General features: G+C 42.3%; 2 protein-coding genes and 1 long non-coding RNA gene across 5 annotated transcripts in view; 1 reads left to right on the forward strand and 2 right to left on the reverse strand.

Moving 5' to 3' along the window:
• Window positions 1-9,137, reverse strand: part of LOC117939953 — a 308,332-nt gene extending 299,195 nt beyond the window's left edge. Inside the window, exons 1-2 of the long non-coding RNA XR_004655686.1 lie at window positions 8,998-9,137; window positions 375-383 (exon numbers count right to left, since the gene is read on the reverse strand). This is a non-coding gene — a long non-coding RNA (uncharacterized LOC117939953). The remainder of the gene's footprint in view (window positions 1-374; window positions 384-8,997) is intronic.
• Window positions 4,766-8,584, reverse strand: LOC117939881 (E3 ubiquitin-protein ligase rnf152-B). The gene is made up of 2 exons (XM_034865300.1): window positions 7,258-8,584; window positions 4,766-6,737 (listed from the first exon to the last, which is right to left on the reverse strand). Exon 1 carries the CDS (start codon window positions 8,220-8,222, stop codon window positions 7,452-7,454), a length of 771 nt encoding a protein of 256 aa, XP_034721191.1. The 5' UTR covers window positions 8,223-8,584; the 3' UTR covers window positions 4,766-6,737; window positions 7,258-7,451.
• A 753-nt stretch (window positions 9,138-9,890) lies between the features above and the next one.
• Window positions 9,891-21,097, forward strand: sgpp2 (sphingosine-1-phosphate phosphatase 2). 3 transcript variants are annotated; one of them, XM_034865251.1, is made up of 5 exons: window positions 9,891-10,452; window positions 11,901-12,062; window positions 16,849-17,028; window positions 19,203-19,286; window positions 20,262-21,097. In XM_034865251.1, the coding sequence occupies exons 1-5, from the start codon at window positions 10,207-10,209 to the stop codon at window positions 20,805-20,807; spliced, it is 1,218 nt and encodes a 405-aa protein (XP_034721142.1). In that variant the 5' UTR covers window positions 9,891-10,206; the 3' UTR covers window positions 20,808-21,097. The 3 variants fall into 3 exon arrangements, with proteins under 3 accessions (XP_034721142.1, XP_034721138.1, XP_034721148.1); XM_034865247.1 differs by having other exon boundaries at window positions 9,894-10,452; window positions 19,197-19,286; XM_034865257.1 differs by having other exon boundaries at window positions 9,894-10,452; window positions 11,901-12,058; window positions 19,197-19,286.
• The last annotated feature ends 211 nt before the right edge of the window (window positions 21,098-21,308 follow it).

Consider the following 21,308-nt stretch of genomic DNA (forward strand, 5'->3'; position numbering starts at 1 on the left):
GGCCAATGTTAATACACTGTCGGCATGGACTGACCAGAAACTGTGTAATGCGTGATCAATTTCACTAACTTCTTTATAGGCCTATATGTAAATTACAACATATTAAACAACATTTTCAGATCATACCACGAGCACAGCCTCGAAATAACATCGGCCTAAGAAAAACAACCAATCCTAAATAAAACTGAACATTTATAATGATATAATCCTTGCAAGGCAGCTGTAACTGCATTGTATTTGCTATTATTTTCTTTTATATACATTATATATTTTACTTCATTGACGACTCCATCTATGGATCTTTAGATATAGATCATATATTATTGGACACCATAACTTCCAGCCACGTTTTCTCGACCAAATTCAATGCTGACTGAAAGGTCCTTCATGTTTCACAACAGGTAACATTTGCAGAGAGACCAATGTTTCTGACATTGTTCTTTTAGCCTATACGGTTTCTATTGATTTTTTTCTTCATCTAAACTTTCAAATTATAAAACCAAAAACAAACCCGGATTCTGAACGCATTCAACAATACAGGAGCCTATGAGGCAACATCCAAACTTGTAACTGTTGATTTTCATCAGTGAGATGTAGCCTATCTATTGCTAATCTAGTCAGAAATCTGTGCGTAATATTATCAGTAAACTGTTTAATGCATGCAGTCGCACACGACCCCTAATTTGTTTCCACCCCATGGCCTCATATATGACACAAATGGTGCTAAAGTGTGTGCATCTCAAGGAATTTATTGTGGTTTTCAGACTGAGCACCAGCCAGCCGAGAACAGTCTAAAGGGGGACGTGCGCCACAGCAGGATACGACGCCAGGGCGGCCGTAAAGCCAGTCTAGCTCAGTGCCACCACTATAGAGTATTTCCACCTCCAAATGTCTAATAATTAATATTGTCACTAGCCAAACTAAATGAATAGTGGAGTGATGAGTTGTGTCCTAAAATGTAGCCATGGATGTTTTTTAGGTGCATCTTTTAGGAGTATCTTGGATCACAGCATCTTTTAGTCCCTAATCAATCACTGGCGCAAAGGTTCCGGTCCTGAGCTTTGAAATCAGACAAAAGGTCGTTTTACTTCACTGTCCATCATTCGAAGAAAGGCCACTCCGTCCTCACAATCTTAGCATCCACGTTGATTGTCTGCACCGACGCACCAACAGAGTAGGCCAGCGTACGATGTTTGGATTCATTCAAACTCATTCAGTCCATGTGATTTCGGACACATGACAGCGCTGGGGCGACCTTTCCTCACGTCGATCAGGTGGGTTTTACCCCAGGTATCAATGGGCGATCAAGGTACATTACAAGAAAGCAAAGTGGTAAATCGGTTTATGATCAAATTTCTAGACCCAGGCCTATATGAAGAAAAAAAACATCGAGTTGAAAATATGTTTTATCTGTTGAAAAAGCCCTGACACCTTTGTGTAACTCATGCCCAACTAAAGCTGAAAAGCCCCCACCCCCGAGCGCATGGTCAACACTTTCATGTCTCAACACACACACACACACACACACCTATGGGCTATAACGGGGGCCTGACGGGGGGTGCCTGTCGGAGTCCCTGTCATCTACCTTAATTTACAGGGAAGAGATGTCCCCCGGGCTAATAGGCTTCAATTAACATTCGTCTCTTTTAGTTGCTTTGGGGAAAAAAAACGCACTTCAAATGTTGACTTTGCTGTCAAAAACGCGTGCGAACAATGGGACGCTGAGTTTAAAATAAGCAGGACTAACGGGGGGCCTTTCACCTGCTAAGGAGGATGTCATTATCTTCAGGCGGAGGATTATTATCACGCCTTGACATGAATGACTCCTGCAAGTTGTCATAACATAGCTTCAAGAAGAGGGGAAATGTGAGTTTGTAAATTTGAAGTAATTTGAAGTTTTGTAACTTTGAAGAATGGCTTAATTACTATACTAGGTGTTATTATGAGTCCCAATGCAGGCCACATCATCATCAAATGAGTGGTAGGCTATTATTGGCTTTTGCGGGCTTTAGGCAAATAAATGAATAGGCCACTGTTAACACGTGGACCTTACATGTTTTCAGCAGTTTGAGTAATAGAATAAAGGATGGACTATTAGGTTGGGGTATAATAGTGATATTTGTTTTTTATTTTTACTGAGAGGAAGAAACCATCAGTCTTTACGCAGACGGACGTGACGATTTGGGAGTGTCAGTGATCTTATTGAAATAGGATATTACAAGAAAAAAGAGGGGGCAAATGGAAAACAGAGAACGGCATGATGCATACCTCGGCCCCTTTCTTTAAAAGCGACACTGAATCTCCGTGTCCAATCCATTACCGGGGGATGAAATTCAAAGTCAGAAATCTCGCTTGATGAGAAATATATTAGTTGCATCACATGCTCTGCGTGGAGGGTACTAACAAACACACATGTTGTCAAATCAATTAGTTTCCATTGCACTCTGTTACAGCTGTAATTCATACGAAGATGAAGGGGTTAAAACAGAGCAACTTCACTTAAATAATTGTATGATAATTAAAATTATGACTGACAGTGAGTCCACAGAGAGAGTTCAGGATTTTCTTCATTGTATACACTAAAGCAGATTAGTAGAAGTATTTATTTAACACTTTAGTATTATCTAATAGACCAGTGAGTCGGCTATGCAATGACGTCATTGTCCTTATTAACTTTTGCTTAGTATTTTGAACTTTTTTTATCTGCAATGGCAAAATCTAACATTATTTATTATCTAAACTATAAATTAATATAGTTTATATTCAGACTATTAGAAAGAGTAAAGAGATGGAGGGAGAGGAAAAAGAGAATCTGTGTTCCGGGCGTGGTAGAAGTATTGAAATATTTGACAAAGGCTTAAGTAAAATTAACAGTAGCCTACTACATTGAAAAAAATACTTAGTACTTGACAATAAACTTTAATAAAAGTACCGTACATTAGAATGGAATTAATTTTAAAAGTGATCAATGTGGAAAATGGCCCCATTCAAAAGTTTTTTTTAATCATACATAGCACTGTTGCCATATTATAGCACTGTTGGACTATTATTACAGATTGATAATCTTAACAACAGTGTTACATTGTCACAACTACAGCAATCAAATAAACATAGTGGCGTAAAAACTAGGATTTCCTTCCTCTGAAATGCAGTGGTGTGGAAGTGTAAAGTCGCAGAAAATGGAAACTTGTATAGGTCTACACATTGTGCATTCTTAATATTCCACCATTGTTTACATTTTTAGCTTCATATCGTTTACACTTCTTAAAAGAGGCCTACATAAACCCAGCTATTTATTAGAAGAACTATGATTTACTGTCTCCTGACGCACTTTGAATGCAGTTTTGTTCAGTGTTTCATGGTGTAGTAGTTTTAATGTTTAACTAAGCAGCGTAAAATGTCACCATTGTATGTCACGGTAATGTTTGGGCGACATGGAATAGAAAACAAGGAAAAGACATGTTAGTAGCCTGTAGGGGAGACCGGGGGCAATTCCAACATTTGTTTTACATTTTCCTTCGCGACTCTCAGACAGACTACGTGAAATACACCAACATGTACACTAATTAATAAAATAATCGACATTTTTTCACTAATAATGACAAGAATTTTTGTGTGTCCCAATGCAAGTGGTCAGAATTGTCGATGTGTCACATTAGGCCACTGCATCTCAAATAAAAGCACATCTTGAAATGAGGGGGACAACGTTTCTTTTGCAGACATACTGTACTATTCTGTCAATATATAATATAGTTTGAACACATAAACAACACACATTGCCCTGGGCTGCATGCTGGGCTATATGCTACGCTCCGTTTTTGTATGTAACTGTAGTGTTAAATCTGTTGACCGACGTCACGTTGCGTACTCTAGAACAGTGATCGGAAATGTTTAATGGTTAAAAAAAAGGGCCGAATGACTAATCAGAGGCTTTAAATTCATTAGCTCAGCATCCTTACAAAAACTTGTCTCTCATGTTTTTTTAGTTGCCATGGCTCCTTTGCAAACAAGCACTTCCCTCAAACTATTTTCCAGTAATTAGTGCAACTGTAGCTGATTGAAAAATACAGTTCAGTCTTCTGCTGCTACACGGATCTGACCAATCAGAGACGTTTACACCGTGCTGAGAATATGAAAGAGTGGTGGGAGCTATATTATTTCAAGCAACAGTGTGACAGCTCTAATGTATCGTGCATGGAACTTCTAGTTATGTCAAGTATGAATAGTAACCTGTAATTCGATGGTGATTGGTCAAACATTGGTTTGTATCTATTCTGTTTGTTTATGAGAGGGAAATCTTGTTGAATGACTTAATTGATAAGAACTTAAAGTGAGCCCTGTACGAGCAGGTAAACGCAAGCTCAGTCTGTGAGATTAACATATTTAAAAATGTATTTACTTTTAATTAAGTTTTACCCACAAGACGTTTACACATAGACCTACAGCAGCAGTGCCATCCAACTGACCCAAAGTGTAGTGTGTAGTATTCTTAGTCTACCAGTAGGGGGCATATTTGATGCACAGCAGATTATCCTCCAGCCTGCTTTATTGACACCAGCAGTAACACATTGGTTTTATGTTTAACATGTGATTCCTATTTAAACTGAATGTGTATTACTTGTGGGGACACATGATCAGCTGGTGTACAGTTTTAATTCATAACCCATTTAAAACCAGTCTTTATGTAAGACTTGGCACGGTAAAACAGCCTTGGCAACAGGCTATTCTATCAGCTTCACTGTACAAAGACAAAGCATGAATGTGATGGGTATTCATGTTTCCTTTATTACTGTAAAACAGCACAAAGAACATTTCTCTGTGCAAATAATTTGGGTACTTTAACAACAACCACAGGTTCTCAGAAAAACCAACAACATTTTTTTAGGTCCTCTGAAATAAATACAATATGTGTCCATTTAACAAAAGGTGTATATACCCTGTTACTTGTGTCAAAGAAGAGGGTGAAAGTGCATCATCTAAAAGTTGGAAAAGGGTTGAGCAGGATGATTGAAGCAAGCATGAGTCAGATTGGGGAGTGTAAGAATCATGTTGAATAGTGATTTTTTTGGTATTTTTGCTCTTCCCCCATGCAGTGGAATAGCATGAGTGTGAAAGATCAACACATGCTTAAAAGGTTAAACCACTTTGGTGTCCAAATCATTTCCAAATTCTATAGTAAATTCTGACAGCAATGTCAGGGAGCAAGAAAACATGCAGACCGTCACACAATTGTCAATATGAGGGTCTTACACTGCACCACAAATAAGGTATCACTTTTTGCCATATGCAATAATAATAAATAATTGTATAGATTGTAGCGACGATTACATACACAGTATTTACCAACGGTTCACAGTAATGTTCATAGTCAGAAGTTTTCCCATTACAGGCCTTTCTGAATACACTGTGTTGTCTGAAGCTGATTTTATTCAAAAGGTTAGTTCAATGTTTCTGTTTTGATACAGACCCACAATGTATTTGAGGGGGAAAAACATACAAAACGGACTTAGGAAAAATAAATGTTTGCATTGTGTTGGTGCAGGTACTGAAATACCACAAATTGTTTTCTATCTTGCTTATAGGCCTCTTTCCATTCTCAGCCACAAAGCTCAAAGGGCTCTTTAACTTTCTAAAAGTAATTATGACTCCTGACCATCTCAGAGGAGCCGGTAACGCCAAATATATCCATTAATAAGTTGTTCACCACGTCTGGCCCGGCTAAGAAACAGATATTTTCAATTCTCACACTTTGATGAAAAAAAAGGGAGGTGGACTTTAGACTGGATTATACCGATTAAACACATTGCCTCCTTATAGTCATGGGTATCTATTCTGACCTTCTTCGAAGCCAAATGCAAAGACCCACATTTTTCACAAGTATAAAAAGGTGCCAATTTGGGAGGCCGCTCCGTGTTGGAAAGCCTGCTTTCACCTTCCGTTGTGTAAATAACGTGACAGAAAGAGGAAATCCCTGCCGACACCCCAGCTGGACGCTGGGTGGCAGGAGGCCTGTGCATGATTTTGACCATGATTACAGTGAAGTTTTTACTTCTTTCAGCAACAAGGTGAGGCACACGAGTCTGGAGACAATGTCCCTTACGTTAAATTAAAAAAACTAAAAAGCCTTGACTTTTCAAGAGCATGACATGCACAAAAGTAGCCAAACACATGATCCAAACCACAAGCTTTCTCTTTGAATCCCTGGAAGAGGTGCAGTTTTCATATAGTGATAAAGGAAACAGTGCCATCAGGATAAGTTCAGTCACAGGGGTTAGGAAGGTCTTCAAGAAAAACGTATGACACCTATCCAGTATACCACTCCACTTTTTGACTATTTACAGCTGGATTGTGGACATCCCTTTTTTGTAACAGAGTGACATTTTGGAGGCGTCTCACATAAACATAAACAAGCCTCCATAGTAACCAAACTCCATCACCTGGAAGTGAACATTACGAAATATCTGTACAATACAACAGTGCGTTGTTGAGATATAAGAGTGGATCATTATGGGCAGTTATCGTAGTGGCATAGTCAGATATTCATATAATTTACCAGAATAGTGTGGGAAGGGTATCAAACCCTGGAAATAAGCACTTCACAATCAGTCCCCTCACATTCAGTCCCCAAACCACCAACCTCAGCTTAGACCAACACCAGGGGTCTAAGTCTTGGACACGTTCACTTATTGAGATGCCCAGTCAGCTGGGCCTACTGTGAATTTAAGTAGGCTACACAACTTAAAGTGCTCATATTAGGCTTTTTGCCTTTTCTCCCTTTTCTTTATTGTGTTATCCAGCATCTTTTTTTTGGTACACGTTATAGGTTTACAAAGGGAAAAAGCCCAAAGTCCACCCCTAAGGGACTTATCATCTCCAACAGAAATCACTTTTCACAAACTGCTCCAACAGCTCTATTGTAGTCCAGCCTTTACTTCTGTGACAAACCAGTGTCACTTAATAATGCGTTATAATGCTCGCCTAACTGCTAGCGTGGCACGCCCTCATACTCTGCTTCTGACTGGCTTGTAGTGCTTACCTAGGTACTGCACATGTGCAACCCCCAACAAAGATGGATTAGAAGTGAGATGCCTCACTCTGTAGCTAAAACAAAAAGCTCAACACACAGGGTGAAAAGAGGAGCTGCAGCAATGTTCAACACAAATATGGTGGTTTTTTTGTCTAATTAAACAATTAAACCTATTCTGCTTAAACCTCTAAATACAATTGTGAACCTGCAAATGAGCATAATATGAGCACTTTAAGGAAAAGATTATCAAGGATCACGTCGGCCTATTGCTCCAAACAACATGAAGGCCTTTGGGTGTTTGCTATACTGATTAAAGGCCATTTTGGACAAGATATATTCCTAGAAAAGGTAAAGGGAGGTATTATGTACAAAATCACACACCCACAGTACAACATCTCCAGCAATATTCCAGGGCAGCCGCCTATCAGGCGTTTCTCCTGGAGTTACTGGTGGCGGATGACCGGCCTGTCTCATGGTCTGGTCTGTATTTGAGCCAGCAGATGAGCCATGTGACGACAACCGAGAACATGGCCAGGATGCTGGCAACCGACAAGCAAATGGGCCCCGCCGGCGAGGGAGGAATGCTATGACTGTGCACAAAGATCAGGCCCATGAACAGCAACACCAGCATGGACAGAAAGGAGAAGATCACGCAGACGCAGCCGGTGGTCAGGGCCACTCTCTTGCAGCTCTGGCAGCTGTCGTAGCGCACAGAGTCCTGGGAGAGGGTCGTGGCAGTGGACACGGTGGTGGACGGGGTCGCCTGGCTGACGCTGGACGTCCCCGACGCCTCCTCCCGGCGGAGGGCGACCAGGGCCGGGTGCAGCGGGGGAGGATACGGCGGCAGAGCGTCCTGAGGCAGGGGGTCCGAGTCGATGTAGAGCGGGAAATCCTCCGTCACCTTGGTGTTGTTGGGCAGATTTTGTATCCGATAATCCGGCACCGGAGTCCGGTGGCGACAGACGGGGCAGCTGATGCGCCATGGCCGCTCCTCCCGGAGATGAAGCGTGTTCAGGCACTCCTCACAGAACGTGTGCAGGCACTCGAGGATCTTCGGAGCCCGGCGGTCAAGGTCGAAATAATTGTAGCAGATTTTGCATTCGTACTCCTCGTAGGGAAACGCCGATGGGGCCTCGCCGGGGGGTTCCGCTCCGTTTGATGCCAAATCTACCTCTGCCATGTCATCTTTCGCCATTCACATTCTCCGGTGAAAACAAAAGGGAGCTGGCGGACAGATGCTGATCACGGTACACGTCTCTCCTCCTCTCCCCCTGTTCCCCTCCCCGCTCATTGAAACGCCACCATCCCCGCAAACATTGTTGATGTGTTCTGATTAGCCCCGCAGCCTCCTTTTGGAGATGGGCGTCTGCTGCTCAGTCTAAACGACTATCCGGGTCCCGGTTAAATATTTTAAAGCTCTCATTTCGTGTTCGGCTGTGTGGGGATAGATGATGTAATGGTGGCGACTCCGATGCGAGGGCTCATCCATCCAGAGAGCATCCCACAGACAGCAGAGAGAGAGAGAGAGAGAGAGAGAGAGAGAGAGAGAGAGAGAGAGAGAGAGAGAGAGAGAGAGAGAGAGAGAGAGAGAGAGAGACTAAAAGTCCCGTTAGAGAGATTGTGTATTGTTGTTTGTAATTACGTAGGCTTACATGCCAGGATGCGCTAATTTGGTCAACTGGGGGGAGTCAATTCACTGTCAAAGATCATCTAAACACAATGCTTCAAACAAGCATAGGACTTCATTCATTGTCTTCATGTCAAGGGATTAAGTGGAACAATGTTGTTATTCAATCCATAGAAAAAGAGAAAATCTTAATTTGAAAATGCCTGAATCATTTGGAGTGTAGAGGCTGTCATCTCAGCATGGTACTTCAGAAAACTACGAATATTCTCTTAGGTTTAAATGTTGATAATGTTATGTCTACACTGTGAACCACATTTGTATTAGATATAAGTCCAAAAGTCACTCATGACATGCTGCTCTTGGGATGCTTTTATATGGACCTTAGTGGACCCCAAATACTGTATCTGAAGTCTCTTTCCTAAAATTCAGCCTTGGTGCAGAATCACAGCCACAAGAGCCAGTCTCACAATGAGCTTTCCTTAGTATGTGTCACTTCTGAGTCTGTAGCTTTTGTGGAAGGAGGGGGGGTGGGGGGGGCAAGGTGGAGGCTGGGGGTGTGGCCTTGACCAACTGCCACTTTTTTCTCTCTCATGGGTGGGCCAAATTTTCTGAGCAGAAAAAGGAGAGGTAACATTGCTCCTTATGACCTCATAAGGGGCAATATTCCAGATCGGCCCATCTGAGCTTTCATTTTCTCAAAAGGCAGAGCAGGATACCCAGGGCTCGGTTTATACCTATCGCCATTTCTAGCCACTGGGGGACCATAGGTAGGCTGGGGGAACGCATGTTAATGTTACAAAACCTGAAATGAAATGTTTATGCCATGGGACATTTAATTTAATTACCTTTAAAAGTACTATTATGCCCCATTATGCTTTTATGGCAGTAATAGCACAAATAGGCCACTGAAAGGACTCAAACGATCTCAAACCCTTGGGTTAAATCTTAATGTGATCATATTATGAAGTATATAATATACATAAAACTGTACTCACAATATATTATGAATGCGATCGAATTATTAGTGAGAGTATTCATTATAATTAAATCACTGAGACCAGAGCTCAGTGAACACAGTCCTGATTTAACTTGGGTCTGAGGCCTAAAGCCTTCAACATCCAATTTTTATTATCATGCTAATGTTTATGATGATGATGATGATGGAGGATGATCATATTTTAATAATGCAGTCTTATTTGACCTAAAGCATGTGTTGTGCTTTGTGTCCAAAATGTTCAAAATGATAATTTACTGCAAAAGGGCACAAGGACCAGTAGGCTATGCTACAGGTAAAAGATGCAACTAACTTAAAGTGGCTATTTGTAACTTTCAATTTGTGTTAATACATCGCAGTATAAATATCAGACAAACTTACAAATACTCAACACAACCTATTGCCCTGTATTCCTCGGTCTAGCTCCGCCCCCCTGCGCACACCTGTGCCGCACAGTACGCCGCACCTGTACGGAGCCAGCTGCGCTCTGCCTGGGCAAAAATCACCTTCCATTACTTCTCCTGCTCAGAACATCCACGGAATCCCGTTTCTGTACTTATGTCACGTTCACCTGACATGTTGAAGCTCCTGACTTACCTTCACGACTCGGAGCTCGTGGCTCGGTTCCAGAGGCGCTGCGGACTCGTCCTGGTCGAAGGCGCGCATCCCAGCCTGGTGAGGTTGAGTTCCCCGAGGGGAACCCCGGCCCACGCCGAAGTACCACGTGGACAGCTGAAAGGAGGAAGGGACCACCAGGATAATAATTCAAACTATAAGTACAAGGAGATTGAATGTGCTGTTGCTGTAAGTAGTCTACTGCGAAAAGGCGGTATTCTCTTTTAGGTCAAAATGCATCGAACCCTAAAACGTGATTTTAATTCTAAAGGGAAACCCCAATGCCATTGGAGTAAGGATATAGGCTATGTGCATTTCCAACAGCGTTTGAGATTAATTTCAAAGGACTAAATTGACAAACCTTTGGTAATATAGCTTTGGTTTGCATTGAATTCTTGGAACCTTTCAAGAAGAGTTCAACACGCCCCAGGTTGACAGTGTAAATAACATGGCCTAATAAACCGACTGGCTTTTCTCGTTTGTCTGGGTGTCTCTGCCACAAGACACTCAGCTGTAGAATGTTTACATTCTTCTTCTGTAGCCTCTGCAGGATGCTACATCCACACTAATAGGATTTTTGGTGTAAAATGCATATATCAATACACCTGGCGTCCACTCTACTCCGACACCTTGTTTGAGTTGAAAAAATACTTTTCGGCAGTGTTGTTCTTTCTCCATAGTATTTTCAACTGATGCATCCATGCTTCTCAACCACAGAAAAAAGTTAGACGGTCTTCTTCCTGTTTATACCGGCAGGCATGCGCATGCCCAATGTAATGGTCATGTGATATGCGTGGTCAGATGTGTTAATATGGATGGAAGATGAACACCGTTAAGAATTTAGGATCACTTGATAATGTGTGGTAAATGGAGCTCCTATATGGTGGTGTTTAGCATGGACATTGTTTTATATTAATTACTCCACAAAGGGCATTAAGCTATTTATGTCTTACAATACTTGCAATACTAAGAAGTTCCAATAGCTGCACAAATAATCCTGTATATTACAAAACACAAATCTAAATGGTGTAGGTTAAGCAAATATAAATGTTGAAACTAAGACATTATTTAGATGGATCCTGAAGTTTACCCATTAGGAGGATTACTTAGCCTGTAAAAACTGCTCTCGAAGAGCTTTGTGAACCCTGATGATGTCATATTGATGTCATCAGGGTTATCTTAGGTTGGGCTTGCAACTACAGAAATCGTCATTACAAACTGGAGGTGTGAGGTTTAAAAGAAGTGGGCATTTAGGAGGCAGGGTCATCCAATAAAATATCCCAATACTTTGAATTATGGGAAGTGTAGGGTCCAGCATTTTTGGAACTTAATGCGTAGAAACTAACGGCTCTGTCTCTTCTGCAATGACATTTGAGCACTCTTTTTCACATTTTGTCTTGTGGAAATGCAATAATAAATTTGGCTTGGTATTTGTTCATGTGCTACTTCAACCATTTGATTAGAGCTATCAAAACAGTTGACCTGCTGGCTGGTATAAATGATGAAATGTAAAGAAGCTGTGAAAAAGGAAACAGGTGTGGCAGACAGATGTAATCTGATGTGATACCGTTCCAGGAGCCATCTTTAGGCACCTGGCCCTATCATATTATGTGTTCATCTGTGTTTATTCCACGCAGGGCTGCAGCAGGCCTCAGTATGAGGTGAGGAACTGGCTTTTACACTTCCTCTTCCTGTTCTCGGCAGGCCTGGGGCATGAAATGTTCTACATAACCTGTCTGCCCTGCATACACTGGAGCCTGGACCCATTCCTGTGCCGACGCCTGGTCAACATGTGGTGTGTAAGTCACAATAAGAGAGAAAATGTGTGTTTACTTCAGTCTTTATCTTCTTCAGTCTGATGTCTGTTCGTTCCACAAAGCCACCTCTCTTTTCTCTCTGCTCTTCATCTCACTCTCTTCACCTTTCAACCTCCTTTCATCCTTCTCCCCCGTTCAGTGACCTGTCTCTGACACCCCATGTTCACATATCCCCAGGCCTGGGGGCCACTTGGACCAACCTGACCGGGGCCCTTGACATGGAGAGAGGCCACACATGGAGACACAGTAGTGGAAAAAAGACTGCTAGGATCTCCCCTTTAGATGTTTACTCTGACAGAATCCAGCAGATTACAACAAGAGAGCCTAAAAATGCCAAATGTAATCCAAGGCAAAGCTGCCTTGCTTTGCCTTTGCTTTATTTGTATAGCACATTTCAGCAACAGGGCAATTCAAAGAGAGAGGACTAAGGCCAGAAGAGAGGGCACTGGCGTTTGTGGGGCAGACGCAGCATTCCCTGCCTAGAACCGGGCAAGCCAGAAGGAGTGTATTTGACACTTCTCCATGCACACAGTCAGCCATACACCCTCACTCCCGCACTGTGGGAGATGGGCTGTGTGTTTTTGTGCCCTTTGTATCCCCGCCCGAGCACTTGGTGGGTGCCCTGTGTCTGAACCCCTTGTTTGGCCCCCCTGGGGAAGAGACACTATTCTTCTGGCATCCTAGCTTCACCAGGCCCTGCATGAACTCCTTCTAAACTCACATAAACACCAACACACACAGATGCTCACACTCCCCGCCTTGCTTGCTAAAGACACTCATTGCCCTCCCTCTAGTTAGACATTACCAGATTTACTCTGTGTTCTCCTCCTTGTAGTCTACCGGCAGAGTGTTTTATTGGCCTCATCAGCGCACTGAGCTGTCTCTCTCTGGACTGAACATTTGGTCTGTCAGCCCTCGGGGCACATCACCCGGCACTCTTAACTTTAACAGCACCCTGCCTTTGTGCTGGTGGAGTTATCTAAGGCTCCTGGAGGGCTTCTCTCTCTCTCTCTCTCTGTCTCTCTGTCTCTCTGTCTCTCTCTCTCTCTCTCTCTCTCTCTTTCTCTCTCTGTCCCACACTCAAAACTGGCAACTCATGCCAATGTTTAAAGAGCATCCATGCAAATTAAAACTTGTATGCATGAGCAAACACATTACAGGTCCATTACTAACACACACATGCGCATGAAAACACACACACACACACGCACACACGCATACACACACCTACACACACACACATTGTGTGTCCTTCATTATTCTCCGTTGCCCTACTTGCAGGGTGCCTTTGGTTGACTTAGAAAACAGTAACTGTCATTAACCATATGGTCATGAATTACATTGCTGTGTTGTATGGTATATTGTAGCATAGTGCTATGCAAATCATGAACTGTGCTATTTGGAATAACGAAAAGCTCAAGTTGTACATAGAGGGCATGCACTATGATGTGGATACTGTTTAGAAAGGAACTGCATGTTAAGTTTTTGTTTCTATTAATGGCAAATGCTGGTCACATTCAATGACCAAGCTCATTCTATTTCTAGGAGATAAAACCATTTCAGCTATATGGCCTGAGTCCTGGATCAGCCATCAGTGATTAAGGCTGGACACCAGAATTTGTCCTTCTGTGTATTAAAGGAGACTAACCGTGGGATCCTGTCCTGTCATCAATGTCGCATAATAACTACATTTTTCTGTCACAAAGTGCTTGAACATAACATAACAGAAAATAACCATTGACAAAAATTATTAAAAAGCCATGAGCTAAAGAGTATATTACTCAAGTGTTAATGGAGCTCGCTACAGTACATTCAAGAGTAAATGCAGAAAGACTGGCCAGAGATGTTACATTGTAGCAAACATTTCAAGCAACAACAATGTAACTTTTGGAATTAACATTTTGTCCCTGGGGTTAGCCTGGTCCCAAAAAGCTAACTGCTAGCAAATCACCGGTATATTAGCATTGCTAGGGGATGCAACTACGACGTTGCAGCTGTATTGCTCATGGCCCAAGGAAGCGCAGTGTTAAGTTGTTTGGATGAGCGGTTCTCAAGAAAGCTGCGTGAAGCAATACCGGAGTGAGTGAGTGAGTAAGTAAGTAAGTAATCTTAAGTAAGTTTTGAAAAGGCACTGCACTAGTAAAATAAATTTACCATGACTGTAGACTTGTTGTTCTACACACTCAGGCCTTTGACAGGACAGCTGAAAAAATTAAAGGGGAGAGAGAGGCGGGGCATGACATGCAGCAAAGGGCCGCAGGTCGGGGTTGACCAGGGCCTGCTGGGTCGAAGAGTAAACCTCTGTAAATGGGACGCCCGCTCTACCAAGTAAGCTATCCGGGCACCCGCACAGAACATTTTGTTGTCACTGAGAATTGGGCTGTTATGTATCCCAAAAATATCATTTAATAACCAAATCAGTAGTAACACTTAGTAGTAATTAGTAACCTATTTATCATGTCGATGTGGGGCAAAACAAACATCTTGTGTGTTTTCTCCATATAAACAGTGACACACACACACACGCTCTGAGCCACATGTTGACAGATCAAAGTCCAAAGCTGCACTGGCCTTGATCAAAACACTTATTTACGAGGAGAAAACACACCCAAGGACAACTATCCGTCTGTGTGTGTGTCTTGACCTGTCTTTAACTCTTCCCTTAATCGGACCAGGCCGTCTCTGGGTCAGTCCATTTGATGTGACTTGTACAAAGACACCAATGAGACACTGGCTCATGAGGCAGTTGAATACAATGTTTGTGGGGATGGTGTGCAGGGGGTGGGACGAGGGTATCGTATCATGCAAGCACTTGAACTTTTAGGCAGATTCATTGTGTGAATGCAGAGGGGGGAGCACCGTGGATGAATACAGTCATGGTGAATGGATGGGGTCAGACTTGCTACATGACTCCACCAGTGTCTGTCCTCTGTTTATTGTCCACTTCATGGTGCCAATTATTCTGGCTGGGTGCATGTGTGTAGGTCGGCCACAGTGTAGGTAGATGCAAATATTGGAATAACAAACTTTATATTCATGCAGTAACAGTGGAGCAGGATAAAGGAAAACAATGTAACTTTTGGAAAGAACAAGATGTTGTTATAAGGATTAATCTGATTCTCTCCTTTTATTTATGTTCATTTAGCATACTCTCTTAAACTACAATAGTATGTGGACATACATATACTTTTGCACCTTTTTAAAGGGACAGTTCACCAGAAAAAATACATATGTGTCCTCTTACCTGTAGTGCTATTTCTGAGTTTAGATTGTTTTGGTGTGAGTTGCCTAGTGTTGAGTTGGCTACGCACAATAATAAGCATGATCGGTCAGCATAAAGTAAAAGTCAGCGTTATCGTATTTCATTATGACAAAATTGCTTTAAAAAATAACTATATTTAAATACCATCGTTAAAATCCCTGGGAGAGTCCGACACAGCCAGACTCTGGACGGTCAAACTGAGACAAGCAATCCTATTCAAGTTTGTATTCTGCTTTTCAACTGGTAAATTGCTATTAAACACAGTCCAACAGGATTGGAATTACAATTTTTTTTCCTCACAATTCTCATCACTTTGGCGCTGTTATTTTCCTTTGGGGCTGCCTAAAACCTCTTTGGGGACTGCCAAAAATTCCTCAATGCAGGAAAAACTCAACAATGTAATAATCCATTTAAAAAAGCTGTTCTGGTGTTCACATATTTTGGGTCATTTTGTGTACTTCATCTCTTCCTCTGTCACTGTGTGCCTTAAGTGTCTTGCACTAACAGCGATCAGATGTAACGGTATTTTAATATCTGATTTGCCATGGTAACAACAAGCATTTCCTGATTACAGTGTCAGAAGAGATGGTAATAACAACCTCTCTATTCTCTCCCTTAAACACACACATTAGCATCCTGCTCGCTGTCTGTGCGCTGCCTCCCTGCTCCTCACTAAGACAGCCATTCATTAAATATACAAGGCAAAGCTTTAAATAAACCTGGAGCTGGAGCAGGCTGCCCCTTCAAGGCCCGCTGGGGATCTCATGAAAGAGAATAGGCAGCACATTTGGCAGGACACACACACACACACACACACACAACAATACCTATACACCACCATCACACACAAACACCTTGTCCTTCTGTCAAGAGCTTTCTGTCTGACCCCGACAGCCCGAAGACGCTGTGTCAGCAAATCCTTTCTTCAACTCTCAGTTCCTCATAATAGATTATGTTTCTGTACGACTGCAGCATATGCACTTTATACCAGGGTGGGTCTCCACTCTTGTGCAGTTCTTTTTTTGTGGAGAAGGAATGTTGATTACTTATTTATAGGACTTTGCGGTTAGTTGGAGAGCACAGCCTGATCAGGATTTTGTTCCTCTACTTTATTATCATCTTCCTCCATCTCTAATTTCAGATTTTGTAGTTGGCACACTGCAGCATTATTCTGTAGTCATTTCGGCTATTTGTATGTAATGATGCTGTAGGCTTATTCTTTTCAGCTATAGATGACGAAGCAAACAATACCATTTAAATTGTCTGCATTCTTTAAAAATGTTGCAACAGAAATATACCATATTGGTTCTTATGAGCACTTCAAAGAGCAAGATTGTCTTCACATTTTAACAAAATTCATGTAAACCAGTGGGAAATTTGATCAGAAATGTTGAATATTGTATCAATTCAGAGTGTTATTTTCTTAAAATATGTCAACATTGATAAAACATTAAATTTAAAAAAAATAGTTGAACATATTTGATGGGACCCTGCTTTCTCTCACAGTTGGTGATGTACATTGGCCAGGTGATGAAAGATATGCTGAAGCTGCCTCGCCCTCTTTCCCCCCCTGTGGTCAAGCTAGAGACACGTGTTGATGCTGAATATGGGCTGCCCTCCACCCACGCCATGGCCGCCACCGCCATCTCCTTCACCGTTTTACTAAGTGCTCCATCTCGGATACAGGTGAGCATCACTGCAGGCTAGGATTTCATTCAGTAAACCAGCGCAAAAGTACTTTGGGCAGTTCTGAGCTACAGCACTTACTCACAAATATTGTGGGATGGAAGTAGCTCAGTCCGTAGGAGTTGGGTTGGGAATAAGAGGTTCGCTGGTTTAAGTCCCCATTGTGGATTGGTAGCTGGAGAGATGCCAGTTCACCTCCTATGTGTAGGGATTTCTAACAAGACAGAGTGTAAATTGTAATTTCCCCACTGGGGATCAATGAACAGTATAACATTATTATATGAAATTGCTTAATAATGTGTTGTATTATGGTCTGTGAGACGCTTTCACGGGTCCATAACAGGTCACACGCTGCTACACACACTCTTACCAAAAGTCAAAAATGAATTTTACTGCTCAAATCCTTTTTTGTTGATTTGTTCATTTTGTCTTACTTTCAAAATCTAAGTACATAATCACTACTGTGATGATGGAAACACAATACCATTATTGCCCCATGATGTGTCAGGATTTTAATCAATAATAACCAAGTTAGATGGTATATTTGCAACTTTAACAAGCTATAACATCACTCTGATATACTGTACATTGTTTCTTAATTGGCAACTGTGATATTATTGAAACTATGATAGTCAATGGTTACTTGACTCATCACGATAAAAAAGATACCGCCATTGCTGACGGCAAATGATGTACTTACACCCCATTAGAGCTATGAAACATAGGATAAGTGGATGTTGACCTGTAGTTATGACAATAGGTATCTCATTAACAGTGCTATTAAAATGCATTTATGCAATCCTTTTAAAATTAACCGACCCAGTCACTGTTTAATCAGTCCATCCATATAAGCATTTTCACTCAAAACAGTTTGAGGCAGGGGGAGCCTGTGGATGGCAGCCAACTCACTGGTAGCTGAGTGGGATGAAGGGAGTGGCCCCGCTGTCCATCACCGAGTCCTGGCTGAGCTGTTGGACAATGGGCAGGGAGGGGCGGGGCCAGCAGTCACCATCAGTCACCATCAGCCACACCCGTCGAGCCGCTGTTTGGTCTCCTGATGGACTCAACTGAGTCAATGACTGTCAATCCATGTCTCCTCCTCCTCATCCTCCTCCTGACTTTTCCCCTCTTTTATCTCTTCCACTCTACTGCCAAGTCAATAAAACACTCAGTGGCTCAATCATAGGTTGTCTTTATAAAGCACTGTGTTTTAATGAAGAATTGAGTGAATGCTAAATCTTTCAGTAAGTAGTTTAGCGCCTCGGCAGCTGTAAGCCTGATTTATGGTCAAATCATTTAAGCGATATGCCTCAGGTTTCTTGCAGTGCTGTCCTCAGTGTCTGAGTAATCATCTCTTCAATGCCAATACACCCTATGTACAGTAGAATACTTAACCATCTAAGACCTGAAATTCCTCAAGGATTCTCCTGAAAGGGAAAAAAAAACAAGCATTGCTATGGATGAGTCGCGGGCTGTTGCAGAGGCTCCTGGAGCCACAAGGCCTCGGGGCTTCTCACCCGGTTCCCGGCGCAGGTCGGAGGTCACGACAGTCAATCACAAAGTGACCCCCCTCCTGTCCCTGGCATCCTTTGTGGTCATTCAAAAAAACCTCTCTTCATGAACTACCAGTGAATAGGCTTCCAGCTGCAAAAGACAGGAAAAGACACAGGGAAAAAAGGCGGAGAGGAGGGGGGCCCAGGAGGGGAGGGTGGAGGAGGTGAATGAATACACAAGGCCTCTCTTCTCACTGTTATTGAAATGGAGGGGGGAACAAAACCTGCCGCTGTAGGTAAAGGAAGGAGGGGAGAAAGAATGGTGAGACAGTAGCGGAATAAAGGAGCAGTGACTCGATGACGGGCAGTACGTCAATCTGGCAGAATGGACAAGTGGTGGAGAGAGGACTTACACGTCGCCATTAAGAGGATGACGAATGGATGATTTGATCACCAACTTACAGGAAAAAGAGGAAGAAGGTTACAAAAAAATGACAAATGTGTATTCACAGAGGAATGTTAGGAATTTTAGGGACGTAACACGTACTGTACCATTCTACTTTCACAGATTTTATCACCCTAATCATGGAGTGGTGTTTGTCATTGTGTGTGTGAGGTAGCTTCATACCAGATGCTGTGATGGATTGTGATCTTAAGTGTGTGTTTTTGTGTCAGTTTCAGTTCGAGGTGGGTCTGCTGATCGCACTGACGCTGTCGTCTTTGGTGTGTCTGAGCCGGCTCTACACAGGCATGCACTCAGTTTTGGTATGTTAGTCTTTACCCACACGCGCACACACATACATATGCATAAAACATTCAAACTCCACTCAGGATTCATAATTGAAATCTGTGTCTGGTTAAACTGTCTGTCTTAGGCTTTGAACCAATACTCATGAATGTAGCAGGCACTGTGTGACACAATTTATTTCATGTACAAATCTTGACATTATAATATGAAGTTATGTTATTAAATCAGATATGATTAAGTACACATTTATCAGTGCAACCTCATAATTAAAAATAGAGCTTGAGGATTGTTTTTCTGAATATACAAAAAAAAAAAAGTGATATTTTGGGAAATGTGCATATTCACTTTCTTGCTGTGAGTCAGATGATGGAAGTTTAGTACCACTCTCAAATCTGTCAGTTAAAGGTGCAGTAGGAGTTCCTGCATGGTCACTTCTGTTGACGTTCCAGGTACGTTTCAAACAAAACTCGCTGCTCCCCCCATGTTTTAGTAACTGTCGTGACTAACTGACTGTCACTAACCCTCACCCCCTCTCCAACCAACTTGTCTTTGATTGGCTGGAGTATTTTGTTGTTTTTGTTCCTATCCTGTGCCTCCAGCGTTTGTTTGACGTTAGCGACCCCAGTGATGTCTCACGAGACCGGGCTTTCTCACAGTGTATTCAAGGAGCAGGCGGCTAGCGGATCAAGGAGAGACGCCTATGATTTGAGATAAAAATTAAATCACGCTGAAACCATGCAGGAACTCATAGTGCACCTTTAACACAAGGCTAAATCTAGCAGCCAGATAGCGTAGCTTGGCCCAAAGACCGGAAACGGGGTAACAACCATCCTGACTCTGTTTCAAGGTACCAAAATCCACCTACCAGCACCTCTGAAGCTCACTACATAACACATATGTATGAGTGGTAATGATCTTGTCGTCTAACTTGTGTATTTTGACCTAATGCTTTAACCAGCGCTCCTGGTAAAATAGTCTCATTATTCTTTCAGGATGTGATCTGTGGCGCTTTAATCTCAGCCATCATCATGTTCCTCACCTACCCATTTTGGGAAACCTTTGACCGTTTCCAGCTCACCAGCCACATCTCCCCCATCGTGGCTTTGACAATACCCCTCTTCCTCAGCTACACATACCCTGAGCTGGACCATTACAGCACCACGCGGGGGGATACCACCACCATTCTAGGAGTAGGGGCCGGGTGCTCCGTGGGATACTGGGTGAATGAGCAGCTAGGGCAGACTTTTGAGCCCAAGGGGGTGCTACCTGTACCCCTACCCACACTGACAGCACATGCACTGGTACTAGGTGCTGCCCGCTTCGTTGTCGGAGTTTTAGCATTAGTTGGAACTCGGCAGGTTATGAAAACACTAAGCCTGCAGGTGTTGTATTTGTGGTACAGGGTGGCAACAAATGACCACGGTGCCAGGAGGAGAAGAGAGATTGAAGTGCCGTATAAGTTTTCCACATACACAGCTGTCGGACTTGTCAATTCTATATTGGTCAATAAAGTATTCATCCTACTGGGACTACTGTGACCTTTTAACACAAGACTGCTGTACAATTATCTGAACTTGCTGTAAGAAAGATGTACCTCATATTTATTTCAGTATATCAAAATACCTTTTTTACATGTTAACTCTTATTCGATGAGCTTCAGAAGCATAATTCACAACAGTGCACTTGTAACTGAGTTGAAAGCAAATAAAAAAATTTGCTCACGTAGCAATGTCGTTTTTATGACTTCCCACTTTGATCATTATTTGAATTGTGTAGTCAAGGCTATAAAACGGTTATTGGAGTGTTGTGTATTACAGAAGACAAAAATGGTGTCCAAATGCAAGTTCCCTGTTACCCCACCTTGAGCCAGACATGCACAGATCAGTCAGGATAAGCCTATCAAAACCAGTTTAACGGAAACTAAGCAAATTAATTTAAACAGCACCCGTCTTTCATCCACCCCCCCCCCCCTTTTGTCTGTTATTATGAACTAATGCCTGTAAAAACCTGCACTACAAAAAAAGATTCAAAGCTAGAAA

Source organism: Etheostoma cragini, chromosome 3, assembly GCF_013103735.1.
Source record: "Etheostoma cragini isolate CJK2018 chromosome 3, CSU_Ecrag_1.0, whole genome shotgun sequence".
NCBI lineage: Eukaryota > Metazoa > Chordata > Actinopteri > Perciformes > Percidae > Etheostoma > Etheostoma cragini.

Bases quoted from the DNA above. Each gene is read 5' to 3' on its own strand.
- sgpp2 (XM_034865247.1), top strand. From the start codon at position 10,207: ATGTCACGTTCACCTGACATGTTGAAGCTCCTGACTTACCTTCACGAC. The intron at 12,063-16,848 runs GTAAGTCACAAT...TTTCTCTCACAG, and splicing joins GCCTGGTCAACATGTGGTGT to TTGGTGATGTACATTGGCCA. The intron at 17,029-19,196 runs GTGAGCATCACT...TTTTTGTGTCAG, and splicing joins GTGCTCCATCTCGGATACAG to TTTCAGTTCGAGGTGGGTCT.
- LOC117939881 (XM_034865300.1), bottom strand. From the start codon at position 8,222: ATGGCGAAAGATGACATGGCAGAGGTAGATTTGGCATCAAACGGAGCG.